This window comes from Aquarana catesbeiana, linkage group LG09 (genome assembly GCF_042186555.1).
Source record: "Aquarana catesbeiana isolate 2022-GZ linkage group LG09, ASM4218655v1, whole genome shotgun sequence".
Classification (NCBI taxonomy): Eukaryota; Metazoa; Chordata; class Amphibia; order Anura; family Ranidae; genus Aquarana; species Aquarana catesbeiana.
The window spans coordinates 306523928-306549543 of NC_133332.1; the positions used below are offsets into that span (position 1 = coordinate 306523928).

At 50.2% G+C, this 25616-nt stretch overlaps 1 protein-coding gene across 1 annotated transcript in view; it reads right to left on the bottom strand.

The window, feature by feature from the left end:
- Positions 1-25616, bottom strand: part of LOC141108702 (moesin) — a 96159-nt gene that overhangs the window by 13567 nt on the left and 56976 nt on the right. Inside the window, exons 2-6 of the mRNA XM_073600571.1 lie at positions 24943-25026; positions 14427-14522; positions 9845-10119; positions 3798-3881; positions 1132-1278 (exon numbers count right to left, since the gene is read on the bottom strand). Coding sequence (XP_073456672.1) covers positions 1132-1278; positions 3798-3881; positions 9845-10119; positions 14427-14522; positions 24943-25026 — 686 coding nt within the window. The remainder of the gene's footprint in view (positions 1-1131; positions 1279-3797; positions 3882-9844; positions 10120-14426; positions 14523-24942; positions 25027-25616) is intronic.

Consider the following 25616-nt stretch of genomic DNA (forward strand, 5'->3'; position numbering starts at 1 on the left):
CATGCGTGGCATTTTGTCCGTCGGATTTGTCTACACACGATCGGAATTTAAAGGATCGGATTTTGTTGTCGGAAAATTTTATAGCCTGCTCTCAAACTTTGCGTGTCGGAAATTCCGATGGAAAAAGTCCGATGGAGCCCACACACGGTCGGAATTTCCGACAACAAGCTCCGATCGCACATATTCCGTCGGAAAGTCCGACCGTGTGTACGGGGCATTAGTGTATAAATTAGGGCCCTTTCACACTGATGTGTTTTTGCTGCGCTTTTACCCTGTTCAAAGCACAAGAAAGATGCAATAAAAATATTTAGCTTTAAATCCTATGAAACTCTTTACACCGGTGCACTGCAGGTGCATTTTGAAAAGTCCAGCATGCTGCATCTTTTATGCGCTGTTTAAAAAGCACACACAAAAAAAACAAAAAACAAAACAAAAAAAAAAAAAAACACACACCTCCCATTGAAATCATTAAAAAAAACCTGATCAAAAATGCACACACTAGCATTTTTGGTGTGCTTTTTGAGCAACATATGCACATTTACAGGTGCCTGCTGGGAGTCAGGCAACCAGAAAATGCACCAGAGCCTCTGCTTTTAGAAAATATAAAATTATTGGGAGGGTTAAGTATCTTTTATTGAAAAAAAATTAATAAATACTTGATTTAACAAATTAAAATATGCAAAAACTTAAAAAAAAAAAAGTTACCCATGACTACAAAAAGGGAAAAAAAGGAAAGTAAAATAAAAATGGACAAAAAAGAAAGAAAAAAAAAAAAAAAGAAGAAGAAAGGTGAAAGAAAAAAAAAAGAAAAGAAGAAAAGAAGAAAGAGGAAAGAAAGAAAGAAAGAAAAAAAAAAAAGGAAAGAAAAAAAAAAAGGAAAAAAGGAAAAGAAAAGAAAAAAAAAAAAAAAGGGAGAAAAGAAACAAGATTAAAGAAAAAAAAAAATTTAGATTTATATGGCCAGGTTTAAATAGATGAAAAAAAAGTGTTCTTGGTTCCTTCTGTGGAATTAAACTTTTCCTCCCCCTCCGGACACAATCTAGTAGTAACCTTTGTTTTCTGCTTTGTTACTAATAAACATTGGATTGCGGGAAATGTTGGCAGGAATCTGTGCGCTTGTGTAATAATTACCTGTCATTCTGTTCATAAATATTAAGCCCCAAGGCATCTACTCCAAGCCAAAGTTCTGAGCCCTTCTTATTCTTAATGCTAAAGTAGTTCACTCCGTACATCTCCAGGTCCTGAGCGATCTTCAGGTATTCTAGGATTGCATCCTCCCTGCACAACACAACGGCACACCATTGTTAACACATACTGAACCAAAGAACATGTAAAAAAAAAGTGGGTACAAGAGACAAACAAACCCGGAACACGTTCGATGACTTAGTATCAGAGGGAAATAAAACCAAAAGGAGTTGGATGTCCTATCTTATGAATTATTAAAGCACCATGGACTCTTTTACCAACAGGTTTCAAGGGGTCAACACCCTTTTATAAGGGCTTAAATTATTGTGAGGGTTTAGGTGAACTCAAAATAACATTCAATCCCGTCCGTTTTTCTTCCTGGAACATGGTACAAGATTTTGTAAAGTGTATGTCCAGCTAAAACCTTTCCTTTTTAGTTTTTGATGGAGCGGGTGAAGATTAAAACCCGTCAGGTCATGTCCAAGTGGAGCTCGGACTTCAGAAATGATCAATTCAAAGAAGAACATTTCAAAGATTCAAACTAGCTCACTGTCTCTGGGGAAAGAACATTTCAAAGATTCAAACTAGCTCACTGTCTCTGGGGAAGGCTGTTGACATACAACATGAATAACCTTGGTGGGTACCCGGAAATGGGAATAAAACGCATAACTACACAAAAGAAGCACCAAGCCAAGTGGTAGGAGTCCAAGTCACTTTGACAATTCATAATATGATGACATAGAACATCCAACACATTTCGAGAGTCCAAGACTTCCTTGGCTACCTGTTTCATTGAGTCCACACAAGCCCCAAAATGCTTTGGTAAGAGTGTGCTTTAATGATCTGTAATATGATCATCTAGAACAGGGCTCAAATTTTCAAGTCCTGGGCTACTAGCCAGACCTTAATGGTCGGTTCACACTGGGGCAACACGACTTCAGCGCGACTTTGTACCGCGACTTCAACGCGGCTTCAGCGCGACTTCAGCGCGACTTCAGCAAATTACAAGGCAACTTGAAGTCGCCTCCATGACAGGCGACTTCGGCTGTGGCCAATCACAGGGCAATCAGCTCTCTGGGAGGGAGGGGGGGAGGGAGGGGTTTTCCCTGCAAAGTCGCTTGACTTTACAGAGAGATCCGACTTGGAGGCGACTTCCATTGATTTCTATGGTACAGGTCGCCTACCAAGTCGGATCAAAGTAGTACAGGGAGTACGCTCTGAAGTCGGAGCGACTTCAGTAGTGTCTATTAAGACGCTAGCGTTCACTCCCATTGAATCTATTTCTGGGGCGACTTGGGGCGACTTGAGGGTGTACAAGTCGGATCCCAAGTCGCCCCAGTGTGAACCGACCCTAAGGGTTACTCGCCACCAGTATCCCCACGCAACCCCTACCCTGCACCCAAACACGCCCTCATAAATTATCTCATGAAATGACACCTAAAAAGGTTTTATGCAGAATTAAGTTACACAAATAAATATTAACAACTATCTGTGCCCAAAATTGCAGCCTCACCTGGGTAAGAGAGGAAGAGGATTGCCAGCCGGATCATCACAGAGCAGGGGAACATCACTGTAACAGCTTTAATTTGAATTGCCGAGTATACCCCGCGCTCACCATACAGTGCAGCCTCCTGGCCCGGGTACTTTGATAGACACAACACCAGTCCAATTCCGGGATGCGTGACGTATATCTCCCCCCCCGGGCAATCATAGAACAGTCAACGCATTTCAGAAGTCAACCATCTCTCTGGTTACCTTTTTTAAATTGAGTTTGCCTAAGCCTTCATAACATTTCCAAGTTCCAAAGGGGAGGAGTTCACTCCCGATGACGTCAGACGTTACTGACGAAACGCGTCGGGTGGTAGGCACGCGATACGTCAGTTCCGCTAGTTGGAGCACAGGTGTTAAGCAAACAGCTTGCCTGCATGTTTCGAATTGGGCAAATAGTTTTTATCGTGTTTTATGTCGATGCCTCGTATGTAATAAAATTATTTTTTTTACATACTACACAATAAGAAGCCCCTTCTTTTTCAATATATGATCAATTGGAGTTCATCATGCCATGGACCAGTCTCTCTTCAGAAGGCATACTCCGAATGGTATCTGCGCTTGGTCTGACTACCTGTAACGGGTGTCAAATTCTTCTGGTGAGTAGATTGTTTGCCTGGTAGTGGTGGAAGACGCTATTTATCTCACCCAGTCTGCGAAGATTCTTATCACTCACGTAGATAGAAGATTTTGGTGGTGGTTCATGGACATTTCATTTCAATTTAATTTTCTTTGGAAATCGTTTATATTGGACATTTATTATTATTGCTTCAGCAGGCATAGTTATGAATTCACTTATGATTTTTAGTACTATTATTGTTTATGTATGCATATATGGTTATTCAGAGCACGGTATGAAATTTATTTGATTTTCTTCAACACATTATTAGATGATTGGTCTCACTACCAGCTGCTCCTTAGAGGTTTTTAAGCACAATATTAATGTATTTATTTTAATTGGTTCATAATGCGCGGCTTATAGGCATTTCCTATATTTTTTCACTTAGTCCACTTAAGCCTTTATAACATTTCTAAGCCTTGCCGAAAAAGTACAATGTTATTACCTTAACATCCCTCTGTGTTCTTCATGCCAAATGTGGATTCTGTCCTCCCATTGGTCCTTGGTGAGCTTATGCTGCTCCAAGACTCTAGAAACAAGCACAGAGGTGACATTATTGAAGGGTAACAACCACATATGGTAATCTGGATAATGTATTGTTCAATGGCCTCTCAAAGGACGAAGACAAAAATGATGATGGACAAGAGGGAAGATGATGATGATGATGGCGACGACGTGAGGGAGGAGGTGGTGAGGGAAGAGGAGAGGAAGGAGGTGGTGAGGGAAGAGGAGAGGAAGGAGGTGGTGAGGGAAGAGGAGAGGAAGGAGGTGGTGAGGGAAGAGGAGAGGAAGGAGGTGGTGAGGGAAGAGGAGAGGAAGGAGGTGGTGAGGGAAGAGGAGAGGAAGGAGGTGGTGAGGGAAGAGGAGAGGAAGGAGGTGGTGAGGGAAGAGGAGAGGAAGGAGGTGGTGAGGGAAGAGGAGAAGGAGAAGGAGGAGGAGGTGAGGGAAGAGGAGAAGGAGAAGGAGGAGGAGGTGAGGGAAGAGGAGAAGGAAGGAGGAGGTGAGGGAAGAGGAGAAGGAGAAGGAGGAGGAGGTGAGGGAAGAGGAGAAGGAAGAGGAGGTGAGGGAAGAGGAGAAGGTGAGGGAAGAGGAGGAGGTGGTGGTGGTGAGGGAAGAGGAGGAGGTGGTGGTGAGGGAAGAGGAGGAGGTGGTGGTGGTGAGGGAAGAGGAGGAGGTGAGGGAAGAGGAGGTGGTGGTGGTGGTGAGGGAAGAGGAGGAGGTGGTGGTGGTGAGGGAAGAGGAGGAGGAGGAGGTGAGGGAAGAGGAGAGGAAGGAGGTGGTGAGGGAAGAGGAGAAGGAGAAGGAGGAGGAGGTGAGGGAAGAGGAGAAGGAAGAGGAGGTGAGGGAAGAGGAGAAGGTGAGGGAAGAGGAGGAGGTGGTGGTGGTGAGGGAAGAGGAGGAGGTGAGGGAAGAGGAGGAGGTGGTGGTGGTGGTGGTGGTGAGGGAAGAGGAGGAGGTGGTGGTGAGGGAAGAAGAGGAGGAGGTGGTGGTGAGGGAAGAGGAGGAGGAGGAGGTGGTGGTGAGGGAAGAGGAGGAGGAGGTGGTGGTGGTGAGGGAAGAGGAGGAGGAGGTGGTGGTGGTGAGGGAAGAGGAGGAGGAGGTGGTGGTGAGGAAGAGGAGGAGGAGGTGGTGAGGGAAGAGGAGGAGGAGGAGGAGGAGGAGGTGGTGAGGGAAGAGGAGGAGGAGGAGGAGGAGGAGGAGGTGGTGAGGGAAGAGGAGGAGGAGGAGGAGGAGGTGGTGGTGGTGAGGGAAGAGGAGGAGGAGGAGGAGGAGGAGGAGGAGGAGGAGGAGGAGGAGGAGGAGGAGGAGGAGGAGGGGAGGAGGAGGAGGAGGAGGAGGAGGTGGTGGTGAGGGAAGAGGAGGAGGAGGTGGTGAGGGAAGAGGAGGAGGAGGTGGTGGTGGTGAGGAGAGGAGGAGGAGGTGGTGGTTGTGAGGAAGAGGAGGAGGAGGTGGTGGTTGTGAGGGAAGAGGAGGAGGGAGGAGGAGGAGGAGGTGGTAAGGAGAGGAGGAGGAGGAGGAGGAGGTGGTGGTTGTGAGGGAAGAGGAGGAGGGGAGGTGGTAAAGGAAGAGGAGGAGGAGGAGGAGGAGGAGGAGGAGGAGGAGGAGGAGGAGGAGGAGGGGAGGAGGAGGTGGTGGTTGTTAGGGAGAGGAGGAGGAGGAGGAGGAGGAGGAGGAGGAGGAGGAGGAGGTGGTAAGGAGGAGGAGGAGGAGGAGGTGGTGGTTGTGAGGGAAGAGGAGGAGGAGGAGGAGGAGGAGGAGGAGGAGGAGGAGGAGGAGGAGGAGGTGGAGGAGGAGGAGGAGGAGGAGGGGTGGTGGTTGTTAGGGAGTGGAGGAGGTGGAGGTGGTGGTTGTGAGGAGAGGAGGAGGAGGAGGTGGTGGTTGTGAGGGAGAGGAGGAGGGGAGGGGTGGTGGTTGTGAGGGAGAGGAGGAGGAGGGGAGGTGGTGGTTGTGAGGAAGAGGAGGAGGAGGAGGGGAGGTGGTGGTTGTGAGGGAGAGGAGGAGGAGGAGGAGGAGGAGGTGGTGGTTGTGAGGGAAGAGGAGGAGGAGGGGGAGGAGGAGGAGGTGGTGGTTGTGGGGAAGAGGAGGAGGAGGAGGAGGAGGAGGAGGTGGTGGTTGTGAGGGAAGAGGAGGAGGAGGAGGTGGTGGTTGTGGGGAGAGGAGGAGGGGTGGTGGTTGTGGGGAGGGGAGGGGGGGGAGGTGGTGGTTTGTGAGGGAGAGGGGAGGGGAGGTGGTGGTGGTTGTGAGGGAAGAGGAGGAGGAGGAGGAGGAGGAGGTGGTGGTTGTGAGGGAGGGAGGTGGAGGAGGTGGTGGTTGTGAGGGAAGAGGAGGAGGAGGAGGTGGTGGTTGTGAGGGAGAGGAGGAGGAGGAGGGGAGGAGGAGGGGGTGGTTGTGAGGGAGAGGAGGAGGGGGGGGGTGGTGGTTGTGAGGGAGAGGAGGGGAGGAGGAGGAGGAGGAGGAGGAGGAGGAGGAGGAGGTGGTTGTGAGGGAGGAGGAGGAGGAGGAGGAGGTTGTGAGGGAGAGGAGGAGGAGGAGGAGGAGGTGGTGGTTGTGAGGAAGAGGAGGAGGAGGTGGTGGTTGTGAGGGAGAGGAGGAGGAGGTGGTGGTTGTGAGGGAAGAGGAGGAGGAGGTGGTGGTTGTGAGGGAAGAGGAGGAGGAGGTGGTGGTTGTGAGGGAAGAGGAGGAGGAGGTGGTGGTTGTGAGGGAAGAGGAGGAGGAGGTGGTGGTTGTGAGGGGAGGAGGAGGTGGTGGTGGTGAGGGAAGGAGGAGGTGGTGGTGGTGAGGGAGGAGGAGGTGGTGGTGGTGAGGGAGGAGGAGGTGGTGGTGGTGAGGGAAGGAGGAGGTGGTGGTGGTGAGGGAAGGAGGAGGTGGTGGTGGTGAGGGAAGGAGGAGGTGGTGGTGGTGAGGGAAGGAGGAGGTGGTGGTGGTGAGGGAAGGAGGAGGTGGTGGTGGTGAGGGAAGGAGGAGGTGGTGGTGGTGAGGGAAGGAGGAGGTGGTGGTGGTGAGGGAAGGAGGAGGTGGTGGTTGTGAGGGAAGGAGGAGGTGGTGGTGAGGGAAGGAGGAGGTGGTGGTGGTGAGGGAAGGAGGAGGTGGTGGTGGTGAGGGAAGGAGGAGGTGGTGGTGGTGAGGGAAGGAGGAGGTGGTGGTGGTGAGGGAAGGAGGAGGTGGTGGTGGTGAGGGAAGGAGGAGGTGGTGGTGGTGAGGGAAGGAGGAGGTGGTGGTGGTGAGGGAAGGAGGAGGTGGTGGGGAAGGAGGAGGTGGTGGTTGTGAGGGAAGGAGGAGGTGGTGGTTGTGAGGGAAGGAGGAGGTGGTGGTGAGGGAAGGAGGGGTGGTGGTTGTGAGGGAAGGAGGAGGTGGTGGTGAGGGAAGGAGGAGCTGGTGGTGGTGAGGGAAGGAAGAGGAGGAGGAGAAGGAGGAGGAGGATGATAATACTTGCAGTGTGTATAAAATAATAAAATATGAAGAAAACGTACATGACTTGCAGACATACAATATGTTTTATTTTTATTTTTCCCTGCCAACCACTAAACTCTCACAGAAGCTTTAACATATTAATGTAATTTCAAAGTCATTTACAATCTCTACTGCAGCTTTGATTAAAAATCATCCCTGGTGATCCCGCCATGAAGGTCTTCATTCAGACACTTCCTGTTTTATGGTGACAACGCTCTGTGTCAGTTTCCCAACTGTTCTCTTGCGTTGTCACCTTCCAGGGCATTTGCAGACTTTCCTCTATGTATTGCGGTTTGCAAGTCACAAAGGCTAAACAGTTTGGACTTTGAATTTCAATAAAGGAGGAGAACCCTCCTGGATTTTCTTTTTTTCACCAGTAAGCCTTTGGACCTGGACTGTCTTTGTGCCAGGAGTGCACATTACACCGCCATGGTCCTTTGTTGTCAAAAATCAGGAAACCCGCTCAGAGAAATGCTGCTGAAGTGCCTGTAGACAGGAAGTGATTGCAAAGAGGCAGCAGGAGATCAGCAGCACAGAGATGCAGCACAAGGATGAAGCAAATAATTTGGTTTAAAAATAAAAAATGGCAGAGTTTATAGTAGATGGTTCTCTAGCAAACTAAAATGCCATTTAAGGTTCACATCTACTTAGAAGACGTACAGGCCAGACACGCCCTCAGGAAGCGGCAGCGCTGAGCACGCCGGAACAAAAAAAAGATAGCGACAGACGGCTCCCACATGGCCCAACGTCAGGCAGCACGCAGAGGAAGAACAGAAACTTTGCTGCAGATAAAGAAAGAAAAACAGAGAGAGGGTGGAGGAGGTACAGAGGAGCTGATAATAGAGATACTGCACAGTGTAGAGTGACACTGAGAAGAGCGTGTGCAAGGCAAGGTGGCCTAAAGGGGAACTCCAGCCTGAAACAAAAGTACTAAAATATAGGCAACCATTTATCTCTTGGCCTGCCAGTCAGGACTGTGCTGTGCAGCAGAGCTGTGTAAATCTCAGGACTGAATGGACAGAGATACAAATCCTTCGACAGAAAACATTCGATGATGTATGTATTTAATCTCTGCATTCAGCTTCATGCCCAGGGATCAGCTTTTTACATTATCAAAGCTGCATCAACACCCTACTGGGGTAGAAGGAAGGTCCTGGCCCCCTACTGGGGTAGAAGGAAGGTCCTGGCCCCCTACCGGGGTAGAAGGAAGGCCCTGGCCCCCTACCGTGGTAGAAGGAAGGCCCTGGCCCCCTACCGGGGTAGAAGGAAGGTCCTGGCCCCCTACCGGGGTAGAAGGAAGGCCCTGGCCCCCTACCGGGGTAGAAGGAAGGCCCTGGCCCCCTACCGGGGTAGAAGGAAGGCCCTGGCCCCCTACCGGGGTAGAAGGAAGGTCCTGGCCCCCTACCGGGGTAGAAGGAAGGCCCTGGCCCCCTACTGTGGTAGAAGGAAGGTCCTGGCTCCCTACTGTGGTAGAAGGAAGGTCCTGGCTCCCTACTGTGGTAGAAGGAAGGTCCTGGCCCCCTACTGTGGTAGAAGGAAGGTCCTGGCCCCCTACTGTGGTAGAAGGAAGGTCCTGGCCCCCTACTGTGGTAGAAGGGAGGTCCTGGCCCCCTACTGTGGTAGAAGGGAGGTCCTGGCCCCCTACTGTGGTAGAAGGGAGGTCCTGGCCCCCTACTGTGGTAGAAGGAAGGTCCTGGCCCCCTACTGTGGTAGAAGGAAGGTCCTGGCCCCCTACTGTGGTAGAAGGAAGGTCCTGGCCCCCTACTGTGGTAGAAGGAAGGTCCTGGCCCCCTACTGTGGTAGAAGGAAGGTCCTGACACCCTAGTGTTGTAGAAGGAAGGTTCTGGCACCCTAGTATGGTAGAAGGAAGGTTCTGGCACCCCTCTATGGTATAAGAAAGGTTCTGGCACGCTACTATGGTAGAAGGAAGATTTTGGTACCCTACTATGGTAGAAGGAAGATTTTGGTACCCTACTATGGTAGAAGGAAGATTTTGGTACCCTACTATGGTAGAAGGAAGGTCCTGACACCCTAGTGTTGTAGAAGGAAGGTTCTGGCACCCTAGTATGGTAGAAGGAAGGTTCTGGCACCCCTCTATGGTATAAGAAAGGTTCTGGCACGCTACTATGGTAGAAGGAAGATTTTGGTACCCTACTATGGTAGAAGGAAGATTCTGGCACCCTACTATGGTATAAGAAAGGTTCTGGCACGCTACTATGGTAGAAGGAAGATTCTGGTACCCTACTATGGTAAAAGGAAGATTCTGGCACCCTACTATGGTAGGAGGAAGGTTCTGGCACCCTAGTGTTATAGAAGGAAGGTTCTGGCACCCTAGTATGGTAGAAGGAAGGTTCTGGCACCCTACTATAGTAGAAGGAAGGTTCCGGCACGCTACTATGGTAGAAGGAAGGTTCCGGCACGCTACTACGGTAGAAGGAAGGTTCTGGCACCCTACTATTGTAGAGTGAAGGTTCTGGTACCTTAGAATGGTATAAGGAAGGCTCCAGGTACCCTAGTACAGTGTAAAGAAGATTCTGGTACCTCTGAGGGAGAAGCTTGTCTTGGGACAGGTATCCCGACTTCTGTACATCCTTGTTATAATCCCCATACTTGGCCTGTACAGCGTAGGAGGCCAGGAGCACGGCAGTCTCTGGCGGGCAGTAGATGTCGTCGTTCAGGATGCCTTCCTTCACCTGCAGGAAGAAGAGTCTCTGGGTGATGTCCTGGATCAGCTCCTCAGAGACGTCCTCCGGGTAGAATTTGCCCCGAAACTTGAAGAGAAGCGGGCTGTCCTTCCTCACATCCTGAGCCGTCACCTAAGATCAGGAAAAAAATCTGGTCAGTGACTGTGCCTAGGCTGGGTTGATGTTATCAAGGGGCATTTCCTCAGTCTCAAAAAAAAAAAAAAAAAAAAAAAATTTTGGTTTTATGAACCAGGAAAATATCACATTATGGCCACTAGATGGGGCTGTCAAGAACAGTGAATAAGTATTAATTTCTTATGACCATCAGTGCCGTCAAGTGGCTGCATTTACATTATTTCTGTGCCATTGCCAGCAAAATCAGCTACTTTCTCTCCAGATCGGATGTTCTTCATTCATAAGAATCACGTGAATCAGGAAAATGCTTCATTATGGCCACTAGATGGAGCTAAGGATTATAAGAAATACTTGTTTACTGCTATTTCCAGTTCCATCGAGTGGCCATAAAAACAGTTGTGTGCAATTGCCAGCAAACATTGGGTAAAACTTCATTATGGCCACTAGATGGAGCTGGCAATAAACAATAAATAAGTATCTATTTTTTTTATGACCATCAGCAGCATCTAGTGGCCACGGACTACATGTACAGTCATTCTGTGCCATTGCTACTAAAATTGCCTATTTTCACTCTAGATCAGATGTTCTTCATTCATAAGAAAAGCGTGAATCAGTAAAATACAGCATTGTGGCCACTAGATGGAGCTGCCAAATAGCAGTTAAGTACTTCCTATTATCATCGGCTCCATCTAGTGGCCATGGACCACATGTACATTTGTTCTGTGCCATTGTCGGCAAAATTAGCTATTTTCTCTCTATGTCAGATGTTCTTCATTCATAAGAATAACATGAATAAGCAAAATACAGCATTATGGCCACTAGATGGAGATGAATATAACAATAAATAAGTTTTTTTATGATCATTAGCACCATCTAGTGACCATAATTGGAGTATTTGACTGATTTACATTATTATAAATGAACATCTGACCTGGAGAGAAAATAGCCGATTTTGCTGGCAATCGCACAGAACGAATGTACATAAAGTCCATGGCGACTAAATGGAGCCGATGATTCTAGGAAATACTTATTAACTGCTATTACCAGCTCCATCATGTGGCCATTATGCAGTATTTTTTTTTGAGCCACATAATTCTTATTACTAAAGAACATCCGACCCGGACAGAAAAAAGCAGATTTTGCTGGCAATCGCACAGAACAAATGTACATGCAGTCCATGGCCACTAGATGGAGCTGATGGTCATAAATTCTTATTTACTGCGGTTGCCAGCCCCATCTATTGGCCATGGGCTGCATGTGCATGCATTCTGTGCCATTGCCAGCAAAATCAACTATTTTCCTATCCAGGTCGGATGTTCTTTAGTCAAAAGAATAATGTGGATCAAAAAAAAATATATATACTGCATTATGGCCACTAGATGGAGATAGTAATAACAGTTAATAAGTATTTCCTATGATTATCAGCTCCATTTGGTGGCCATAGACTGCATGTGCATTCATTCTGTGCCATGTCCAGGTCGGATGTTCTTTAGTCACAAGAATAAAGTGGGGGAAAAAAAAAAAAAACTGCATTATGGCCACTAGATGGAGCTGGCAATAGCAGTAAATAAGAATTTATAACTATCAGCTCCATCTAGTGGTCATGGACTGCATGTACATTCGTTCTGTGCGATTGCCAGCAAAATCGTCTATTTTCTGTCCGGGTCGGATGTTCTTTAGTCATAAGAATTATGTGGCTCAAAAAAAATACTGCATAATGGCCACATGATGGAGCTGGTAAAAGCAGTTAATAAGTATTTCCTATGATAATTAGCTCCATTTGGTGGGCATGGACTACATGTACATTTGTTCTGTGCCGTTGCCAGCAAAATTCACTATTTTCTCTCTAGATCAGCATGAATCAGGAAAATACAGCATGGCCACTAGATGGAGCTGGCCATAACAGTAAATAAGTATTTTTTATGATCAATAGTGCCATCTAGTGGGCATAATTCTGTATTTTTCCCCGATTCACGCTATTCTTAAGAATGAAGAACATCTGATCTGGAGAGAAAAATAGCAGATTGTTGTCCAGTCCATGGCCACTAGATGGAGCTGATGGTTATATAAAATAAATGCTTATTTACCGCCATTACCAGCTCCATCTAGTGGCCATAATGCTGTATTTTTCTGATTCACATTCTTATGAATGAACAACATCTGACCTGGAGAGAAAATAGTCCAGTAACATTCGAGTTTGCAGACCCTCGCACACGTAGTTTCGCAGGACGAATGGCTCTGTGAATTTTCTATAAATACACCCCATACTGTGCTGCTTGAAAATATGATCTATTGGAAATGATCTATTTAAATCGATCACTTAATCAGTCAATCTAGATTACAATTGGTTTTTGAACACACAGGGATATTGATTCGATCATAAGCGATTGTCACAATTCTACCCTCACCGACTGACTTGCCAGAGTGGAAAGTGATGCCATTTCCTTGTGGTAGAGCAAAAAACACATTATAAAAAAAAAAAACAAAAAAAAAACCTGGGGGATATTTTTTTCCTGAGAAACTGCATGTTCTGGGACCAAAAATCGAATGTTATTATGCAATTCTCTTCCTGGGTTTTATGTTATATAAAAATAAAGGAAAAATCAAGAAAATGGCGCATTTTAGACACCAGATGGAGCTGATGACCATAATAAATAAATGCCTATTCGCCATGATCCTCATCGCCATCTAGTGGCTGTATTATGTTATTTTCTCATCAGGTTAAATGTTACTCATTAATACAAATTCGGGTGAATCAGCAAAACACCAGTTTGGCCACTAGATGGAGCTGATGACTAATAAATAAATGCTTAGTCATGTCGTAATCAGCGCCATCTAGTGGCCATAATGACGTAATTTTGCCTAGCCAATATTTTTACCGAATGAAGAACGGTCAACCTGAAGAGAGAAAACAGTCTAAAAACAGTTGATTTTGTCCCCAACAGAACATACATACATGCAGTTTTACAGGAAGAATAGCCAACACCGGATGGCCTCAAGCGCTTGGCCACACCGGATGGCCTCAAGCGCTTGGCCACACCGGAGGGCCTCAAGCGCTTGGCCACACCGGAGGGCCTCAAGCGCTTGGCCACACCGGAGGGCCTCAAGCGCTTGGCCACACCGGAGGGCCTCAAGCGCTTGGCCACACCGGAGGGCCTCAAGCGCTTGGCCACACCGGAGGGCCTCAAGCGCTTGGCCACACCGGAGGGCCTCAAGCGCTTGGCCACACCGGAGGGCCTCAAGCGCTTGGCCACACCGGAGGGCCTCAAGCGCTTGGCCACACCGGAGGGACTCAAGCGCTTGGCCACACCGGAGGGACTCAAGCGCTTGGCCACGCGAGATGGACTCAAGCGCTTGGCCACGCGAGATGGACTCAAGCGCTTGGCCACGCGAGATGGACTCAAGCGCTTGGCCACGCGAGATGGACTCAAGCGCTTGGCCACGCGAGATGGACTCAAGCGCTTGGCCACGCGAGATGGACTCAAGCGCTTGGCCACGCGAGATGGACTCAAGCGCTTGGCCACGCGAGATGGACTCAAGCGCTTGGCCACGCGAGATGGACTCAAGCGCTTGGCCACGCGAGATGGACTCAAGCGCTTGGCCACGCGAGATGGACTCAAGCGCTTGGCCACGCGAGATGGACTCAAGCGCTTGGCCACGCGAGATGGACTCAAGCGCTTGGCCACGCGAGATGGACTCAAGCGCTTGGCCACGCGAGATGGACTCAAGCGCTTGGCCACGCGAGATGGACTCAAGCGCTTGGCCACGCGAGATGGACTCAAGCGCTTGGCCACGCGAGATGGACTCAAGCGCTTGGCCACGCGAGATGGACTCAAGCGCTTGGCCACGCGAGATGGACTCAAGCGCTTGGCCACGCGAGATGGACTCAAGCGCTTGGCCACGCGAGATGGACTCAAGCGCTTGGCCACGCGAGATGGACTCAAGCGCTTGGCCACGCGAGATGGACTCAAGCGCTTGGCCACGCGAGATGGACTCAAGCGCTTGGCCACGCGAGATGGACTCAAGCGCTTGGCCACACGAGATGGACTCAAGCGCTTGGCCACACGAGATGGACTCAAGCGCTTGGCCACACGAGATGGACTCAAGCGCTTGGCCACACGAGATGGACTCAAGCGCTTGGCCACACGAGATGGACTCAAGCGCTTGGCCACACGAGATGGACTCAAGCGCTTGGCCACACGAGATGGACTCAAGCGCTTGGCCACACGAGATGGACTCAAGCGCTTGGCCACACGGAATTGAGTCACATGGAAGCGAATGTTTGATCGCTCTATAAACATTACCTTTTTGTTGAGCTTCAGCCATGTGGAGAAGCCTTTGGTGTCTTGATACTGTAACCCAAAAAACCAGACTTCCCGAAGGCCGATCGTTTTCACCACCTGCAGAGAGGAAAGAGGAGACATCCATTAGTTTGGATGGTAAATCTGAATTCTGAGCTGATACAAAAGACATAAATAAATAGAGCTTCTGTAACACAAGAAACGACCAGCACAAGGAGCCGCAGTTCATGGGCTGACAGGAAGCACGCCGATAGGAGGCGAGAGCAGAGTGACAAAAAAAAAATCAGCTCGTGGCTGTGCTGTTTCTACATTCACTGTCCAGTCACAGGTTGGGGGCTTGTCCGGGATCACATGGACTCATGGGAAGTGGGTTGAATGATGCTGGCCATGAGTCTGAGGGCATCAAGTGGCAGAAAAAAAAAAGTACTGGGGGGGGGGCAGTAATCTCAGGACTGAAGCTGGGGTTGTTATAGCATCTTTTATTTGTATTTAGTTATTATAGGATACAGTTCTGCTTTAACATACTATGGCTTGTTCAGTTGTCTGGAAATGTTTCCTAAGAGAATCATTATGAGAGGACCATCTCTCATAATGTGCATTAGAAGCCGCAGCAAGCTGCCTTATTTCCCGGTTGCAGAACATCCAGCATCATCTAAACCTTTCCTCCTTAACCTAAAAGTACCTGGCCCCATCACTTTCATCAATTCTTTAAATCATGTAGGTGCAACATCACTTGTGTTACCTAAATGTAAATGCTGCCTGTCTAGGAATGCCCACCCCCCAACGCTGACACCCACCCATTAAAGCATTTTGATATTTGCACAACTCCTCCCAAGACCCCACCCACTGCTTGCATCAGGTCAGAGGGCTCATGAAGAGGAGTGCTGTGATGTTTTCAGGAAACTATATACAGCACCCTGCTGACCCCTCCCACCAGACGGGATCTGCCCAGTGATGATGTCACTGTATCCAAAATAAAATATCCAATTAAAACCGGTTCTATTGATAAATGTGATGGGGGGGGGTGTTGAGCCAGGGAAGGCAAAATATAAGCAGCTTAATCCGTAACTTTAGGATTTAATCAGTGAGTCTGCCGCCGGCATTCACCTATTATATAATCCCTTCTGATTGTTTGTTTCTTCAATTGAAAACTTTTTTTTTCTTAAGGGGGGAAATTTTTTTTTTTCAATAAATATCCCCTAACCCTTTTGCCACCATCAATATGTATGTAACACGTAAGCAGCAGCAGCGGGGCTTCCACAGAGCCCCCCCCAACTGCTTCCATCACAGCCCCCCCCACCTCTTTCCACGGACTCTTCCCCCCATAACAGCTTCCACCATGGATCCTGCTTCAACTGACCCATCTCCTCTCAACTGCTTCCACAGATCCACCCCCCCCCCGTCCCAACTGCTTCCATGGACCCCCCCTCTCAACTGCTTCCATGGACCCCCCACCCCTCAACAGCTTCCACCACGGATCCTGCTTCAACTGACCCATCTCCTCCCAACTGCTTCCACGGACCCCCCCTCAACTGCTTCCACGGACCCCCCACCCCTCAACTGCTTCCACGGACCCCCCACCCCTCAACTGCTTCCACGGACCCCCCACCCCTCAACTGCTTCCACGGACCCCCCACCCCTCAACTGCTTCCACGGACCCCCCACCCCTCAACTGCTTCCACGGACCCCCTACTGTCCCAACTGCTTCCACGGACCCCCCACCCCTCAACTGCTTCCACGGACCCCCTACTGTCCCAACTGCTTCCACGGACCCCCTACTGTCCCAACTGCTTCCACGGACCCCCCACCCCTCAACTGCTTCCACGGACCCCCCACCCCTCAACTGCTTCCACGGACCCCCCACCCCTCAACTGCTTCCACGGACCCCCCACCCCTCAACTGCTTCCACGGACCCCCCACCCCTCAACTGCTTCCACGGACCCCCCACCCCTCAACTGCTTCCACGGACCCCCCACCCCTCAACTGCTTCCACGGACCCCCCACCCCTCAACTGCTTCCACGGACCCCCCACCCCTCAACTGCTTCCACGGACCCCCCACCCCTCAACTGCTTCCACGGACCCCCCACCCCTCAACTGCTTCCACGGACCCCCCACCCCTCAACTGCTTCCACGGACCCCCCACCCCTCAACTGCTTCCACGGACCCCCCACTGTCCCAACTGCTTCCACGGACCCCCCACTGTCCCAACTGCTTCCACGGACCCCCCACTGTCCCAACTGCTTCCACGGACCCCCCACTGTCCCAACTGCTTCCACGGACCCCCCACTGTCCCAACTGCTTCCACGGACCCCCCACTGTCCCAACTGCTTCCACGGACCCCCCACTGTCCCAACTGCTTCCACGGACCCCCCACTGTCCCAACTGCTTCCACGGACCCCCCACTGTCCCAACTGCTTCCACGGACCCCCCACTGTCCCAACTGCTTCCACGGACCCCCCACCCCTCAACTGCTTCCACGGACCCCCCACCCCTCAACTGCTTCCACGGACCCCCCACCCCTCAACTGCTTCCACGGACCCCCCACCCCTCAACTGCTTCCACGGACCCCCCACCCCTCAACTGCTTCCACGGACCCCCCACCCCTCAACTGCTTCCACGGACCCCCCACCCCTCAACTGCTTCCACGGACCCCCCACCCCTCAACTGCTTCCACGGACCCCCCACTGTCCCAACTGCTTCCACGGACCCCCCACTGTCCCAACTGCTTCCACGGACCCCCCACTGTCCCAACTGCTTCCACGGACCCCCCACTGTCCCAACTGCTTCCACGGACCCCCCACTGTCCCAACTGCTTCCACGGACCCCCCACTGTCCCAACTGCTTCCACGGACCCCCCACTGTCCCATCTGCTTCCACGGACCCCCCACTGTCCCAACTGCTTCCACGGACCCCCCACTGTCCCAACTGCTTCCATGGACTCCCCACCCCTCAACTGCTTCCACCATGGACCCTGCTTCAATGGAACCCCCCCCATGACAGCTTCCACCACGGATCCTGCTTCAACTGACCCATCTCCTCCCAACTGCTTCCACAGATCCCCCTCCATTTCCAACTGCTTCCACGGACCCCCACCGTCCCAACTGCTTCCACGGACCCCCCACCGTCCCAACTGCTTCCACGGACCCCCCACCGTCCCAACTGCTTCCACGGACCCCCCACCGTCCCAACTGCTTCCACGGACCCCCCACCGTCCCAACTGCTTCCACGGACCCCCCACCGTCCCAACTGCTTCCACGGACCCCCCACCGTCCCAACTGCTTCCACGGACCCCCCACCGTCCCAACTGCTTCCACGGACCCCCCACCGTCCCAACTGCTTCCACGGACCCCCCACCGTCCCAACTGCTTCCACGGACCCCCCACCGTCCCAACTGCTTCCACGGACCCCCCACCGTCCCAACTGCTTCCACGGACCCCCCACCGTCCCAACTGCTTCCACGGACCCCCCACCGTCCCAACTGCTTCCACGGACCCCCCACCCCTCAACTGCTTCCACGGACCCCCCACCCCTCAACTGCTTCCACGGACCCCCCACCCCTCAACTGCTTCCACGGACCCCCCACCCCTCAACTGCTTCCACGGACCCCCCACCCCTCAACTGCTTCCACGGACCCCCCACCCCTCAACTGCTTCCACGGACCCCCCACCCCTCAACTGCTTCCACCATGGACCCTGCTTCAATGGAACCCCCCCATGACAGCTTCCACCACGGATCCTGCTTCAACTGACCCATCTCCTCCCAACTGCTTCCACAGATCCCCCTCCATTCCCAACTGCTTCCACGGACCCCCCACCGTCCCAACTGCTTCCACGGACCCCCCACCGTCCCAACTGCTTCCACGGACCCCCCACCGTCCCAACTGCTTCCACGGACCCCCCACCGTCCCAACTGCTTCCACGGACCCCCCACCCCTCAACTGCATCCACGGACCCCCCACCCCTCAACTGCATCCACGGACCCCCCACCCCTCAACTGCATCCACGGACCCCCCACCCCTCAACTGCATCCACGGACCCCCCACCCCTCAACTGCTTCCATGGACTCCCCCCTCTCAAGTGCTTTTATGGACCCCAACCCCCTCAACTGCTTTTATGGACCCCCCACCCCTCAACAGCTTCCACCACGGATCCTGCTTCAACTGACCCATCTCCTCCCAACTGCTTCCACGGACCCCCCACTGTCCCAACTGCTTCCACGGACCCCCCACTGTCCCAACTGCTTCCACGGACCCCCCACTGTCCCAACTGCTTCCACGGACCCCCCACTGTCCCAACTGCTTCCACGGACCCCCCACTGTCCCAACTGCTTCCACGGACCCCCCACTGTCCCAACTGCTTCCACGGACCCCCCACTGTCCCAACTGCTTCCACGGACCCCCCACTGTCCCAACTGCTTCCACGGACCCCCCACCACTCAACTGCTTCCACGGACCCCCCACCCCTCAACTGCTTCTATGGACCCCCCACCCCTCAACTGCTTCTATGGACCCCCCACCCCTCAACTGCTTCCATGGACCCCCCACCCCTCAACTGCTTCCATGGACCCCCCACCCCTCAAATGCTTCCATGGACCCCCCACCCCTCAAATGCTTCCATGGACCCCCCCACCCCTCAACTGCTTCCATGGACCCCCCACCCCTCAAATGCTTCCATGGACCCCCCACCCCTCAAATGCTTCCACCATGGACCCCCCACCCCTCAAATGCTTCCACCATGGACCCTGCTTCAATGGAACCCCCCCATGACAGCTTTCACCACGGATCCTGCTTCAACTGACCCATCTCCTCCCAACTGCTTCCACGGACCCCCCACCGTCCCAACTGCTTCCACGGACCCCCCACCGTCCCAACTGCTTCCACGGACCCCCCACCGTCCCAACTGCTTCCACGGACCCCCCACCGTCCACGGACCCCCCACCGTCCCAACTGCTTCCACGGACCCCCCACCGTCCCAACTGTTTCCACGGACCCCCCACCGTCCCAACTGTTTCCACGGACCCCCACCCCTCAACTGCTTCCACGGACCCCCCACCCCTCAACTGCTTCCACGGACCCCCCACCTTTCAACTGCTTCCACGGACCCCCCCACCCCTCAACTGCTTCCATAGACTCCCCGCTCTCAAGTGCTTTTTTGGACCCCAACCCCCTCAACTGCTTTTATGGACCCCCCACCCCTCAACTGCTTCCATGGACCCCCCACCCCTCAACTGCTTCCATGGACCCCCCACCCCTCAACTGCTTCCATGGACCCCCCACCCCTCAACTGCTTTTATGGACCCCCCACCCCTCAACTGCTTTTATGGACCCCCCACCCCTCAACTGCTTTTATGGACCCCCCCCTGCCATGGGGGGATTTGGGGTTTGGGGATTTCAAAGTAATTTTCTATCAAGTAAAAACAAAAAAAACATTAAAAAAAACACTGACTTTTACATATTCCGAGTGAAGTGTCAGAATTGGCCCGGTAATGAATCTACAGGCAGGATCAGAAGGTAATAAAAGATTTGGGGAGGGGGGGAGGTGGGCAAGGAGCAAAAATCAAAAAAAGGAAATATATGGGGCAGTCCGTTTTGTTTTCGGAGCTCCACCTTAACCATTTGACTTCCAAAAAAAATAATAATCATGATTTGCAGAAATCCAGTCAACGGTTCATTATAAAAACGAGTGTAGGTTAACTTAGCTGCATAAAAATGCATACATCTGGTCAGAAGCAGTGACAAAGCCCGACCACAGTGCAAATTTAGAACCCTTCCACACCCCACCCAGAGCAGCCGGCGTGAGGGGAACTTGGCACGCCCGGAGTACAGTTCACGAATCCCATTCTTCATCCCGGCTGCCAACAGACAACACCCAGCACTGTTCCTGCCAATACCAGGGCTCCGAGGGGTGGACATAGACCTACGGACGGCTGGGAACACATACATGAGCTGCCGCTTTACTTGAAAGCTCTGATATTTTCGGTTCCCAGAAAACAGATTTGAGTGTTAAATTTAGAAAAAAAAATATTTAAAAAAAGGACAGGGTACAGAAAAAAAAAAAAAAAAAGAAGTTATATACTGCATCTGAGAGCTACACTACTCATGAGATCTTGACTAGGCTTGCCTTCTACTAAAGATGAACCACGGTGTACAAAAATATTTTTGTTGTTAGAATAAAAAAACTTTTAAAAAAAAAGTGTGAAAAAAAGTGGAAGCTGAAGAGAATTTCTAATTAGTTTGGTTGAGGTGGGGAAGGACTAGGGATTTTTTTTATTGCCGTCTATGGCACCCACTAGGGAGATTTCACCTCTCTATCTGTCCTGGTGAACATTGTCACCAGGTTAGGATTTAACGGGAGATGAACATTTTTGAGTTGTCACCGGGACAGGAAATACAGTGGCTTGAGAAAGTATTCATAGCCCTTGAAATTTTCCACATTTTGTCATGTTACAGCCAAAAAACAGATGTATTTTCTGGGGGGGGATTTTATGTGATAGACCAACACAAAGTGGCACATACTTGTGAAGTGGAAGGAAAATGATAAACGGTTTTCCAAATTTTTTACAAATAAATATGTGAAAAGTGTGGGGTACATTTGTATTCAGCCCCCTTCACTCTGATGCACCCAACTAAAATCTAGTGTAACCAATTGTCTTCAGAAGTCACCTAATTAGGAAAAAGGTCCCACCTGCATGTACTTTAATTTCAGTATAAATGCAGCTCTTCTGTGAAGCCCTCAGAGTTTTGTTAGAGAACCTTCGTAAACAGACAGCTTTATGAAGGCCAAGGAACACACCAGACAGGTCAGGGATAAAAATTGTGGAGAAGTTTAAAGCAGGGGTAGGTTTAAAAAATTTCCCAAACTTTGAACATCTCACGGAGCACTGTTCAATCCATCATCTGAAAATGGAAAGAGTATGGCACAACTCGAAACCTACCAAGACATGGCCGTCCACCTAAACTGACAGGCCGGGCAAGGAGAACATTCATCAGAGAAGCAGCCAAGAGGCCCATGGTAACTCTGGAGGAGCTGCAGAGATCCACAGCTCAGGTGGGAGAATCTGTCCACAGGACAACTATTAGTCATACACTCCACAAATCTGCCCTTTATGGACAAGTGGCAAGAAGAAAGACATTGTTGAAAGGAAGCCATAAGAAGTCCCGTTTGTGGCTTTTGCGAGAAACCATGTGGGGGACACAGCAAACATGTGGAGGAAGGTGCTCTGGTCAAATGAGACCAAAATTGAACTCTCTGGCTTAAAAGCAAAATGCTATGTTTGGCGGAAAACTAACACTGCACATCACCCTGAACACACCATCCCCACCGTGAAACATGGTGGTGGCAGCATCATGTTGTGGGGATACTTTTCTTCAGCAGGGACAGGGAAGCTGGTCAGAGTTGATGGGAAGATGGATGGAGCCAAATACAGGGCAATCTTGTAAAAGACTTAACTGGAGCGAAGGTTCACTTTCCAGCAGGACAACGACCCTAAACATACAGCCAGAGCTCCAATGGAATGGTTTAGTTCAAAGCATATTTATGTGTTAGAATGGCCCAGTCAAAGTCCAGACCTAAATCCAATTGAGAATCTGTGGCAAGACTTGAAAATTGCTGTTCACAGACCAGACATCCAATCTGACAGAGCTTGAGCTATTCTATAAAGAATGAGCAAAAATGTCCCTCTCTAGATGTGCAAAGCTGGTAGAGACATCCCCAAAAAGACTCACAGCTGTAATTGCAGTGAAAGGGGGTTCTACAAAGTAAGGGGGCTGAATACAAATGCAAACCACGTATTTGTAAAGCATTTTGAAAACCATTTATCATTTTCCTTTCACTTCACAATTATGTGCCACTTTGTGTTGGTCTATTGCATAAAATCCCAATAAAATACATTTAGGTTTTTGGTTGTACATTACAAAATGTGGAAACTGTCAAGGGGTATGAATACTTTTTCAAGGCACTGTAAGTGGAAATCTTCCAATAATTAAACCTCTTCTGACCAGGAGGGAAAATTTGTTCCTTTTTAAGAGATGATCTCCAACTTTGTGCTGCGTCTCTTGGGCAGAAGATTTAGGGAAATCTCTCCAACGGGACAAAATAAAAACAGGACGGTGGGGGAGTAACCACTCCCTATCCAAAGATTTACACTGACTTGGCAATTCCAGGGGAGGGAGACCACAGGCAAAGGCCACCAAGGGGGGGAGGAAGAGCACAGGCAAAGGCCACCAAGGGGGGGAGGGAGACCACAGGCAAAGGCCTCCAAGAATGGAGGGAGATCACAGGCGAAGGCCACCAAGGGGGAGGGAGACCACAGGCAAAGGCCACCAAGGAGGGAGGGAGACCACAGGGAAAGGCCACCAAGGGGGAGGGAGACCACAGGCAAAGGCCACCAAGGAGGGAGGGAGACCACAGGCAAAGGCCACCAAGGAGGGAGGGAGACCACAGGCAAAGGCCACCAAGGAGGGAGGGAGACCACAGGCAAAGGCCACCAAGGAGGGAGGGAGACCACAGGCAAAGGCCACCAAGGAGGGAAGGAGACCACAGGCAAAGGCCACCAAGGGGGAGGGAGACCACAGGCAAAGGCCACCAAGGGGGAGGGAGACCACAGGCAAAGGCCACCAAGGGGGAGGGAGACCACAGGCAAAAGCCACCAAGGGGGAGGGAGACCACAGGCAAAAGCCACCAAGGGGGAGGGAGACCACAGGCAAAAGCCACCAAGGGGGAGGGAGACCACAGGCAAAAGCCACCAAGGGGGAGGGAGACCACAGGCAAAAGCCAACAAGGGGGAGGGAGACCACAGGCAAAAGCCAACAAGGGGGAGGGAGACCACAGGCAAAAGCCACCAAGGGGGGGAGGGAGACCACAGGCAAAGGCCACAAGGGGGAGGTAGACCACAGGCAAAGGTCACCAAAGGGGAAGGGAGGCTACAGGGGAAGGCCACCAAAGGGGGAGGGAGGCTACAGGGGAAGGCCACAATGGAGGGGGGGCGCTACACAGGAAGGCGGCCACCAACGAGGGAAGGCTACAGAGGAAGGCCACCAATAGAGGTGAGAGACTACAGGGGAAGGCCACCAATGAGAGAGGGAAACTACAGAGGAAGACCACACGGGGGGGTGGCTACAGAGGAAGGCCACCAAGGGGGGGGAGGCTAGAGTGGAAACTTCCAAAAGGGGGAAACTAGAAAGGGAGGTCACCAAAAACTTACGATCACACTGAAGGCATTAGGATGGCCATACGTTATACAATTTTCTTTTAGATTTAACAGAACCATATAATATGAGGTCAAACCTAAACAAACACTTTCAATTTGTATGCAATCAAGCAGGCCCCTTGCACTACATAGTTGAAGGTTACACCAAAAGAAAATTGAATAAGAAAATTGTATAATGCATGGCCAGCTACAAGTGTCATTGCCTGAGAATAAAGAGATAATGTATACAACTTTTCCATATACCAGGTAATTTACCAATTACAAGGCTTGGGCTTTTTGTAGACTGAGGTTTTCTCCTGGATTTCCCTGTATTTAGCTGGATTTATTCTACCCTCACAGGGGTCCCACCGACTGCTGCAGAGAATCATTCCCACAAAATGATATTGTTACCAACATGCTTCACAGTGGTGATGGTGAATTATTGATTTGCAATGTGTGACTTACACCAAACATGGTGTTCAGTCCGATGGCCAAAAACCTTATTTTTGGTCTCATCAGACCATATGAACTCTCTGGACGCCCCCACCGTTGGCTGCTGCCCTCTCTGGGCGCCTCCACTGACGGCCTCCTTCTCTAGTCCCCCTATTTGAGGCCTCTCTGGTCCTCCTATTTGGGGCCTTCTAGCATCCCCATCCAAATTCTACAAACACCCTGCTCCACTCCTCGTAGACCTTCACTGTGGGGCCATTGGAAGCCGCACAGCCTACTCAAAAAAGACACCTGGCTGGGCAAAGTGGAATCCTATTAAATTTCTATGGAAAAGCCGACCAACCCTGAGAATAAGCATAAGATGGACTTTCCATTAAGGTTATTGGGGATGCTACTGCGCATGCACGCCTGTTCATTAGGAGGCTGTGCGGTTCCCAGTGAAGGTCTCCGAGATCAAACTGGCTTCAAGGCTTTAAAGGTTAGGAATGCCATAATATAGATTTATATTACCAGGGAATGAAGGAAGGAAGGAAGGAAGGAAGGAAGGAAGGAAGGAAGGAAGGAAGGAAGGAAGGAAGGAAGGAAGGAAGGAAGGAAGGAAGGAAGGAAGGAAGGAAGGAAGGAAGGAAGGAAGGAAAGAAAGGAAGGAAGGAAGGAAGGAAGGAAGGAAAGAAAGAAAGAAAGAAAGAAAGAAAGAAAGAAAGAAAGAAAGAAAGAAAGAAAGAAAGAAAGAAAGAAAGAAAGAAAGAAAGAAAGAAAGAAAGAAAGAAAGAAAGAAAGAAAGAAAGAAAGAAAGAAAGAAAGAAAAAGAAAAAAGGTACATACAGCCTAAAAGCTGTTTTTTTTTAACCAGAAGAAATAAATTTTAGAATAGCTGCTCACCTGGTCAAAGAGCTGTTTGCCAGTGGTGTTTGGCTGGATGGCAAACTCCAGCTCGGCATCCATTGTGGTCACACGTACACTGATCTGAAAGAGAAGGGCGAAGAAAACATTTAATACATGGAGGATAAGCAGAAAGACAGTCCAGTTTCTTTAAAATCTGCAGCTGAGTACTACCTCACCACCACATAGACCAACGAGAGATACAATACAACAACACTAGAGAACCCTAGAGGGAATTCGCAAATAAATGTAACCAATGATTAAACATTTGCCAATTCCCTGTTATCTTAAAAAAGAAGAAAAAAAAAAAAAAAGGTATCTCTTGTTAGACATATAGTTCCTATACTCCTCAGCTCCTTCTAGTGGCCACGTGGTATTTTATTGCTGGCCATGATAAAAAAAAAACAAAAAAAAAAAAAAAAACACACATTTGTTCTGAAGAGAAAATTTTACAGAATAAGCCCTCATGCGCACAGGCTGTTAAAAAAACGTTATGAAAATGCCAGTATCTTTGCAGTGAATTTTTTTAACTTTTTTCAGCTTTTTTCAGCGTTTTTGCAATAGCGCTTTTGAGCGTTTTTCCGCGTTAGCGTTTTGAGCGTTTTTGAGCGTTTTTGAGCGTTTTTCAGTGTTAGAACGTTTTTACAGCTGAAAAACGTCTTTCAGAACGCACT